A 10,549-nucleotide genomic window follows, 5' to 3' on the forward strand; every position below is an offset into this window, starting at 1 on the left:
GGCTATTGAAATTGGCGTAGTACTCGGTACAACTTCGATGCGAATTCCACTTCTCGAACCGGTGGCAATCCCAGAACTCCTCGGAAAAACATCTGAATACTCACAAACCACTGGTACCGATTCGAGTTTCCTTTCCGTCTCTTTACTCCCAAACACATACGCAAGGTATGTTTCACACCCCTTTTTCACATATCTTCGAGCGGTCATAGAAGATATTATTGCTGGCACTCCCTTTAAATCAGTAGACTCGACTCGGACTACCTCATTATTTGCACTCCTCAAATTAATGGTTTTCCTTTTGCAGTCCACCACTGCATCATGTACGGTCAGCCAATCCATACCAAGAATAACATCGAATTCATGAAATGGTAGAAGCATCAGATCGGCCGGAAAACAGGATTCTCGAATTATTAGGGGGCATCTCTTGCACACTTTATCAACAAGCACGTATTGACCCAAAGGGTTTGACACTCGAATTACGAACTCAGTAGACTCAACGGTAGAGTCTTCTTTGGATGCTAAGGTTTCACATACATATGAGTGAGTAGAGCCGGGTCAATCAATGCAATCACAATAGTATCAAAGAGAGTAAAAGTACCGGTGATAACGTCGGGGAGGATGCCTCCTCTCGTGCGCGGATGGCATATGCTCTAGCAGAGCACGGGTCTCGGATCGGACGGTCAGTATTAGAGGCTCCTCTCGATTACCACCCCTACCTCCAGAGATTCTCGGGGCCTACCTCCACCGTCGCTCCACTAGGTCTTGCACCTTGCGCCTTATTCCTCTCATCTAGCTCGTGCAATCTCTAATGAAGTGGTCCTTGAACCGCATCCATAATGAGCCCTATTAACAGACTTACCCCAACATTCACCTAGGTGTCGTCTTCCACATTGGGGCATTCAGGTCTCTCTTGACGATTATTGCCCACACTAGCTACTGAAGTAGCTCGAGTCCGTCAATGGTCGGGCTCTAATGGAAATTCCCGATCGTCCTCGACTTCTTGGTGTCCTCCACGAACCTCTTTACAGCCGAGAACGGAGCTTTACTCGTCGATCTTTTACGGTAATCTCTTGCTTCAAATTCAGCCTTCTTCTTCTCCTCCCAAGTTCTTCCGCCTTGCGTGCTCATTCGACTAGTGTCACGAACTCCTTTATCTCCAAAATTCCCACTAGTAACTTTAACTCTTCATTCAATCCTTCTTCAAATCTTTTGCACATCGCAACCTCATCAGCCACACACTCCCGAGCATACCGACTAAGTCTTACGAACTCATGTTCAGATTCAGATCTGATCATCCGCCTTGCTTGAGTTCCAAGAATTCCTTACGCTTCGATCGATGAACTGTTGACTAATGTATTTCTTTGAAATTGGATTGGAAGAAATCCCAAGTAACTCGTTCATTTGGGACTATGGAAATTAAAGTCCTCCACCAATAGTAAGTCGAGTCTCATAACAAGGATATAGCACACTTAAGACATTCGTCGGTGTGCATGACATTCATCTAACACTCTAATGGTGTTATCGAGCGAACTCGGCCTTTTCGGCATCATCAAGAACTATGGCCTTGAACTCCTCGCCCCACGCTTCCTAATCAAGTCCACGGTGGTTTACTCAACCTCACGGGATCAAGAATCGGAGGCATTGCGAGTCTTGGGGTGGAGTATTTAAATTCGGAATGGTTGGACAGCCGGGTTGGTTCGGGCATATTGCGCGACCCACTCATTCATCATAGTGAAGAAGGCTTGTTTCGCCCTTCATTTTGATTATTCGCGGATGACCGAGGCTCAACAGGCGGTGTCCCTTGCGCAGAGCAGCCGCTACACTTTCAACGTCATCCGCCAAGGGTCTCTCTACCCGGGTTCCATCGTTAATCAAAACAAAAATTTCAACCGTCAAGTCATCACATTATTAAGCACTATCAATTTGGCATGTATAGCTAGACTCACACGCGCTATGGTAGTCCTAGAACCGACTAAACCATAGCTCTGATACCAATAAAATTGTAACACCCCTAACTCGTGACCGACGCCGGTGTCGGACACGAGGGGTTAACGAGACAAATCCTCTTAAAGTACCGACCAATTTGGCATTTCTGGACAGGCTGGAAAACTGCGTCACCGTCGCCTTAAAATCATATCTCGAGTTCCAAAACTCGGAAACTGGTTTCGTAAATTTTCCCTGAATTTAGACTCATATATCCATCCATGGATTTATTTTTAGAATTTTTGGTTGGGCCAATTGGTACAGTTTATTAGTTAAAGTCACCCATGTTACAGGGATCGACTGCTCTGACCTCCGCGCGTTACAACTTGAATATCTTTCTGTACAGGGCTTTAATACTAGTGCCGTTTGTTTCTAATGAAACTAGACTCAAAATGGAATCTGTACATATAAGGCATGACTCCTAATTCTTTCTGGATAATTTATGGTAAATTTTCAAAGTCACGACAGGGGACCCAGAAATCGTTCTGGCCCTGTCTCACGAGAACTTTAATATCTCCCAGTATACTGCTCATATGGTCGTTTCGTTTCGTCCATATAAAATAGATTCATCAAGGATCAGTTCCATAATTTACTCACTATTTAATTCTACTTATACTATTTTTAGTGATTTTTCAATCTCATCTCACTGCTGCTGTCCGCAACAGTTACTGCAGTAGACTATGCCAATTTCATGAATTTTTCCTTGGCCTTAATCATCCATCATACATGACACAAATTATGGCCACCTTAACAAAATTTGAGTTTCTAAGACTCGTGGCTATAGGTTCTAGCATCCCACTCGACGACCACATAGGCCATTTTCACATGGCTTAAAGTTTACAACCCACAATTCGACAAAATATAATAGCCTATACATGCCAAATGTTCTTCAACAACAAAAAAACAATACCACAAGATTTCAGCCGGTGTGATGACTTCAACGACGGTTCCGAGCACACAACAGTACGAGTCCCAGTGACCTAAAATGGGTGACAAGAAACACCGAGTGAGTTTACAACTCAGTAAGTCTTAAGCATTTATCAATCCACTAATAAAGTCACTACAACATGTACAGCAAACGAGGCTAGGTACTCATCCATATCGAATCTATACCATAATACCTCGGACCTTTCGGTCCAATCTCGTACCAAGTCATACATCCACATTTCATAATCTACACAACAAGATAATCGAAGTATTTTTCACACATTAACTCATTTTCCAGCACAACCATACAATTTCAATCATCACATAGATTTAAGGCTTACCAATTCAACCCCAAGCATGGACGTATTTTCTATTCATCATGAGCTCGAGGTAATCGACCCGATCCGCTGTCCGTGATCAACTCGATAATATCGCACACTCAGTGCCAATAGTGATACAAAAGCATATAATAAGTCCGCACACTTAGTGCTATATAATCAGCTCGCACACATAGTGCTATATAATCAAATTCGCACACTTAGTGCTGTACCAATTTTAAATCCGCACACTTAGTGCCAACCTTGTCACCGTGTCCATTTATACCCGCACACTTAGTGCCAAGACCAATACGTTATGCATTTTACTACCTTTATACATTCAACAATGGCATCATTCCATACACATACATTTCCACTTACACATCAATTCATTAAACACAATTGCATATATATATTATGATCATTTAAATCAATGCCAAATATATGCTTTATGACTTACCTTATATTGGATGAAACGATTTCCAATCGACTACTCGATTATCTTTCCTTTGCCTTTGCTTGATTCTCCACCTCTAGCTTCTTGGGCTAAATTTAACAAATAAATTGGTTTTATCATTTGAGCATCGGAAGAGGAATTCAAGATGCCTAGCCAATATATAAATATCTACTCATTAGGCATCAAAGTCGCATATGTACAAAATCATGAATCGAACTCAACACCTTAGTTAGTATTCCTCTTAGTCAATTTTCTAAGCCAAGAATAGGCATCAATATGCTTGCCTCTAACCGAATGCATGCACACCAATTTCCCCTCATGTGGCGAATATGCATGCCCATGTTGAGGCCGATTATGCACTTAATACCACACAAAAACAGCATGCATTTTACTAACTAACGATTACATATTGTAGCTCAATACACATCTCTCATGTACTACATAACCGAAAACATCATCCCAAGCAAATATATACCTTGAAATAGTATATATGTCATACCAATTCATCATGTGCAAACACATATTCAAAGCTCAAATCTTACCTACCATGCAACATGCATGAATCATACTTATGGATATACCATGACCGAATACATCACAACACCATCATTTTGGTCATGATTAAGCAAAGAACTTAATGTCTCACTCAAAATACTAAAAAGAAAGTCCAAGAGCCATCAATCCCCATCACATACACCATTAACAAGCTTCATATTTAACATGCAATGGCATTAACACAAAATCCACCTTGGCCAAATACCATTTCCATGGCATAACAAGGATTTGAACCATGGCTAACATGCACATCAAGTTAGCAACCAAAACAAGCATGAATCTCATGACACAACCTCAAACATACCTTAATCTTGATGCAAGTATAGCCAAATCTCCTTCTAGTTCTCTTCTAAACCAAGCATGAAGCAAAAATCCTCCCTTTTCCTTAGTATTTTCGGCCAAAGAAGAGAAAAATGGATGAACAAAATTTTCTTTTCTCTTCCACAATGCACGGCAAGGGGGGTTTCACACACACACACATTTTTTTCTTTCTTTATTACCCATACTCATTTGTTTATTGTTTCTCCTAGTGCACCAACAAAACATGTTTCATGACATGTTTAGCCCATGATTCCTTGTCATGGCGGCCACTTCATGTTGGGGGAAATTTGACATGCAAATCCTTATTTTTGCATGCATTATAAACTAGTCATCCCACATTTCCCCATCATACTTTCAATGTTTACTACTAGGCCCTTTCTAGTGAAATTCACATTTATAACTCTAAATCGAAACATCAAAAATGTCACACATGAATTAACACATATTATAGGCATCAAAATAAATTATAAATTATTTTTATGCCTCAGTTTTGTGGTCCCGAAACCACATCCCGACTAGGGTCAATTTTGGGATGTCACATGTAATTTGCAAAGAGCTAAGAACAACGAAATCAAAAAAATGGGCAATCAATAAGAATCAAGCATTACAGAAAAAGTAAAAACAGACAAACCCATTTTAATTGAATTGAAAGAACAAAAAAACAAAGATTGTAGTTTAAAGAACTAAGAACAACTAAATCAATCAATAAGAATCAAATAGTAAATAAACTAAAAAAAAAGTAGAAAGAAACCCATTTAAATTTGAACCATTTTCAAACCAATCAATGTGTATACCCTAAGGTAAAACCCACCAAGTTCATAACACATGTTGCTTTTGTGGATCCTTCACAAAACTCACTCGAAGTTGAAACACCTATAATTTCAATAATGACCCAACAATCAAAAACTATCAAATTAACAAGAAGAAGAATCAAAAAAAAAAAAAAAGATAAAGTAGGGACTTTATAGCCAGTATAAATATCATCTGCTCGAACCCAAAATTGAAATGAATGATGCCAAGGCTTAAATTGAGTTTGGATTTTTTCGTTGAATATTTTGCCCCTAATTGAGAAATTTCTATGATCTCGATTCCTATAAGGAAAAGATTAAAAAAAATTGGTGAGGGGCAATGGTGTTTAAGGCTTTGTAAATGGAGAAGGTAGTGAATGGATGTTGTAGTTAAAACTACAGGAAAGGACGATGATGAAAAAATGAGGGCAAAATGAAAAAAAAAAAAGATAATCTTTCAACATTCCTACCGTGCTCTGAATGACAACTCAGAGGATGGGGCAAAGAATGCTATTCAACCTCTATTCAGTGATTAGTGGAAATAGAAAACTAAACAACAACACCTATAATAGACATTCCATTAAACCAAACAAGGGTTTATGGTGGGCTCATAGAATTGAGTTGTAATTACATTGAATCAAACAGGGTGTTTATGAATGTAGTTTTTATACAATTAGTCAAATAGATAATTTCAGCATGGTGATTTAGCTTTGCTTATGAGTCTTCTAGCTAGTGTTGACGTTGCAATTAGAAAAAAAGTGATGTTAAAATTTGAATTTTGGAAAACAACATATGTTATATTTAAAGGTATATATGTTTTTTTATTTTAATAAATTTAAAAATTATATGTCCTGGATTTAAATCAAGACATCTTAATATTTATCTTGAATTTTATCATTTTAACCAAAAATGATATTTATTTTTATACATAATGTGTTTGCCATAATTTAGTATTATATTAAAACCAAAATCATAAAAAATATTTTATTAATAACATTACGAAAGTAGCATATGAGGCATTACTTTAGTTATGATACATGACATTAAATAAAAAGTTTCTTTGTAGGTTTATCTTGAATTGTCACATTAAATATTTTATGATAATTTAACCGTGATATTTGTAATTATGATAAAATTTTATTAAAATAATATTTAAAATAAATAATAATAATTAAATTATTATTAATTAAAATATATTTAAATTACTTTATATATAATTCTACCGAAACAAAAATATTACTGAATCACTTATAACATTGTAAATAATAAATAAATATATTTAAAAGCAGTTACAAAATACATATTATTTATTATAGAATTCAAAATAACATTATTTTATTAAATTTATAATATAAATAAATAATTGATATCCATCTTTTAGATATCAAAACAAAAAAAAATTATATTATAGAAAGTATGGATAAGCAACATAATAATCTTTTAAATATTATACAAATATAATTTTTAGAATATTTTATATATTTTATTTATCTTTTAATAATACTTACCTATATAATTATATAATATAAAATAAATAAATAAATAAATATATATATGTAACATAGGTCACATTAAATAAAGACTTCAAATTAATTTAAAGGCCAGAGCATCTAGATTTTAGAGCATTTTAAATGTAGATACAAATGAGGAAAGTTGCTCGGCCCATATTCAATCCGCTTTCTTATATACTAATTACTAATTATTGTTTTAATTTTTTATTGGCTTAAAAGAACTTCCCCTCGCAAACTCGAAATCCCCATTACTCTCCGGTCACTGCCCAAAAGTTCCAAACCAAAAGAAATGGCCGAAACTGAATCCACCACCACTGCTCAAGACTCAGCCACCGCAGAAACGGAGCCCCACCAGACTCAGGCTCAATCCCAAATAGATGAAACCGCCGCCAAGCTCAATAATCTTACTCTCCGAATTTGGCCCCCCACTCAACGAACCCGCGATGCCGTTATCAACCGTCTTGTCGAGACGCTCTCTTCCCAATCTGTACTTTCCAAACGCTACGGCACCATCCCCGAGGACGAGGCCGCCTCCCTGGCCAAATCTATCGAGGAGGAGGCTTTCTCAGTCGCCGGTGCGGCCTTCTCCCCCGACGATGATGGCATCGAGATCCTTCAGATGTATTCCAAGGAGATCAGCAAGCGTATGCTCGATACTGTCAAATCTCGCGCTGCTACTGCCGCTGCCGCCGATGCTCCGTCAGCCACGGAAGCAGCGAATGGTGAGGAGGTTTCATCGTCGTCCGTGAAGGCGGAGGCTTGAGTTTAAGGATCCTCATTTCTCTCTTTCTCTCTCTTTAGGGCTTTTCTTTAGATTGATGATCGGTCTTGCTAGGGTTTTTAAAGATCTGTCTGCTTGGCTCAGGATTTTTCGAGATGCTTAATTGCCTATATACGACGATAATAAAATCTGTAACTGTAATACCATTTCTTTATCTCTTCTTTTTTGAGGGTTTTCTGTTTTCTTGTGGAAATGTGCTTGATCTTTATGAGTTTCTTGGTGTTTGTTGCTTTATTCATTGATACAGTGCAAAATGCAGCTTAAAGGGTGCTAGAGATTTTCTTCATTAATGATTTTTCCCAACTAACTCATAAGTATTCTGTACCTTTATTCACTTAGTGTTCCTCCATGATCTGTTCAACAAACCAGAGCAATCAAGTTGAAACTTGAAAGTCTTGTACGAGTTGATGTGTAGATAAGGTTCTATGCAATAGAGGTTTCTGTATTTTATATAGATCTGATATATGGTCTTAAATCTTAATATTTATTCAATTTGCTTTTATTGTAATCCCTTTTTAGAAAAAGAAAAAGTAATTGTTGATTCAAAATCTTAATGTATTAGGAAAGATTCTTAGGTATACTAGAGTCATCAAGATGTGAAAGTTAAAAGAGATATCTGCTGTGAGCTAGAATCTAACTTCCAAGGGATAGTATAAATGCTAAAGAACAACTATGAGTAGATCTTCATTGAAACTGCATGTTCTTATGAACTGGTATGTATAGGCTCTCGGTCATCTGAGCAAACAGTTGATATGAATTGAATATAGACACATGCTTTAGCGAAGCCTTCGTGTTTTTAGTGCTCAAGCTATTTTCACGTTTAGTAATTATGTAACATATGTTTACACTTCACAGTATGTAACATATGTTTACACTTCACAGTATGTTTCTTTGGGTGATTTGAATGTCATTTTCTTTTTCTCAATGGTGAATTTCTTTTCTTGCTGCATTTCAATGTTGAGTTGCTTCGTACTTTTTTTCTTATGGTTGCTACCAATCATCAATCTGCATTTTTTGCATTTATTGAACATTTAGAAAAGCATATCAATGTAAATGTGTAGGATCTTGTTGCCATCACAATGCAGTCAAATTTCTGTCGGCTTTCTTGATCCAACACCTACAGCTACCATCTTGATTGAAGTAATATAAAACCCCTATTTCTCTTTTGATGTCTATAGTTTTGGTGGATGGCCATTCCAATTGTTCATTTTTGTAGGTAAATGAGATAATCTGTCTTTAAGTTGTTGATATCATGCTCCTCCTAGCTGGAGATTTCTTCACATTTGATACAGTACATCTTACTATATAAGCAAGGTTTTTGGCAATTAAGATTTCTGTAAGCTACTCTTCTCGAAAAGCCTATGTTACACTTGTATCCTTTCAGTTCTTTTCTTGCATTTGCGTATATAGTTCTGTAGGAAAGGAGGAAATCTATATGATTCTTTTGAACCATGACTGCTTTTGACAGGTCATGGCTTTCCATATTACTGTGTGTAATCCTTGGCATGCGGTACTCATTTTTTGTATATCTATGAATAGTTATGTATCTACTAGCTATATACGTTTCTTGTGATAGGCGCACGTCACGAGCCTGCATGGTTTGTTTCCAAATTTCCTAGGAAAGTAAGAACACTCAGAAAAAGCAATTGCATTTATTTCTAGGAGTAAATGCTTTCTGAATTTGATTATTGAATGATAAATGATACAAAGGAGGGCAAGGAGGGTTGATTTTTTATTCAACTATTTATAGTTGAATCTCATCAGTACAAATTGATCCAACAACATAAGAAGGAAGTAGTGGTTAAGGTCTTTGTTGGCACTCAAGAACTAGAGTTTCAACTCAATTGTTGCCATCCGCACTTCCTATTTGTAATGAGTACAAAAAAGAAATCGAATTACATTGACCAATTTATAAAATAGAGTTGACTTTTTATTATCTCTTTGCTTATAATTCAAGTTAATCTAATATAAATCATAAGTACTAGAGTGTTTGTACTAGGGTTGTGACACTTGCTCATGGATTCTTATGAATTAATCATACATAACGAGCTGGTGGCTCAAGTTTGGTGCAGTGAATTTTTAATATGCATTATGTCTAGTGTTGATCATATTCTCAACACCAATAACATGTGTTTCTGCTACAACGTATATACATGAATATGTATGTATTCACTAAGAATCATGAAAGAAAGCAGTTCTGAGTCTGGGGAGGTTAATATTCAAATGTATATGCCATTGTTTGCATGTCAACTCCTGGCTACGATATTATATTTCCACTTTCGAATTTCTTTCATCAAGTTTATGGTGATTATATAGTTCACCATTGCAAATTTAATCATTATATATCATAAATCATTCATATTTCAATTTTGATAATAAAAGAAATATTGAAAATTATATTTTAATTATATAGAGAAAAATAAGGGCACTAAATACATGGTAAAGATATCATGGAGGTCATTGTACTAGGAGAAAAGAAGAAGAAGAAGAATAGCAAAATAGCCCTTGTGCACTAGATTAAAGAGTAAATTGGTCATTTCTGTTAAAATTTACATTCATTTCTACTATTAAAAGTTTGTGTGGTTGATAGAATAACCAAACAGTTATACTTGGATCGCCACATGTACTTCATGTTGACATATAATGATTAATTTTTAACAATAGAAATGGATGTAATATTCAACAAAAGGATTAATTTGCTATTTGATCTAATGTACATTGATCAATTTGCCAATTTTTTGAATAAAAAAAGCAAAATATAATTTGACTCTTAGTACAAGGGCTTCTATGATAGTTTTATTGTAAATATATTGATTTAAATTCCATTTGCCTATGCGGATAACTCTCTCTCCTATCATTTTGTTGACAATGTCCAATTATATTTTTAAGACAACTAACAAACAATCATG

At 36.0% G+C, this 10,549-nt stretch overlaps 1 protein-coding gene and 1 long non-coding RNA gene across 2 annotated transcripts; one reads left to right on the forward strand and one right to left on the reverse strand.

The window, feature by feature from the left end:
* Positions 1 to 2,601: 2,601 nt before the first annotated feature.
* On the reverse strand, positions 2,602 to 3,775 carry LOC128290183 (uncharacterized). Its single transcript, XR_008279828.1, has 2 exons — positions 3,688 to 3,775; positions 2,602 to 2,963 (listed from the first exon to the last, which is right to left on the reverse strand). It is a non-coding gene; the product is annotated as an uncharacterized LOC128290183 (long non-coding RNA).
* Positions 3,776 to 6,980: 3,205 nt separating this feature from the next.
* Positions 6,981 to 7,833, forward strand: LOC108480599 (MFP1 attachment factor 1-like). Its single transcript, XM_017783649.2, has one exon. It carries the CDS (start codon positions 7,149 to 7,151, stop codon positions 7,620 to 7,622), a length of 474 nt encoding a protein of 157 aa, XP_017639138.1. The 5' UTR covers positions 6,981 to 7,148; the 3' UTR covers positions 7,623 to 7,833.
* Positions 7,834 to 10,549: the final 2,716 nt, after the last annotated feature.

The sequence above is a fragment of the Gossypium arboreum genome, chromosome 1 (genome assembly GCF_025698485.1).
Source record: "Gossypium arboreum isolate Shixiya-1 chromosome 1, ASM2569848v2, whole genome shotgun sequence".
Lineage (NCBI taxonomy): Eukaryota > Viridiplantae > Streptophyta > Magnoliopsida > Malvales > Malvaceae > Gossypium > Gossypium arboreum.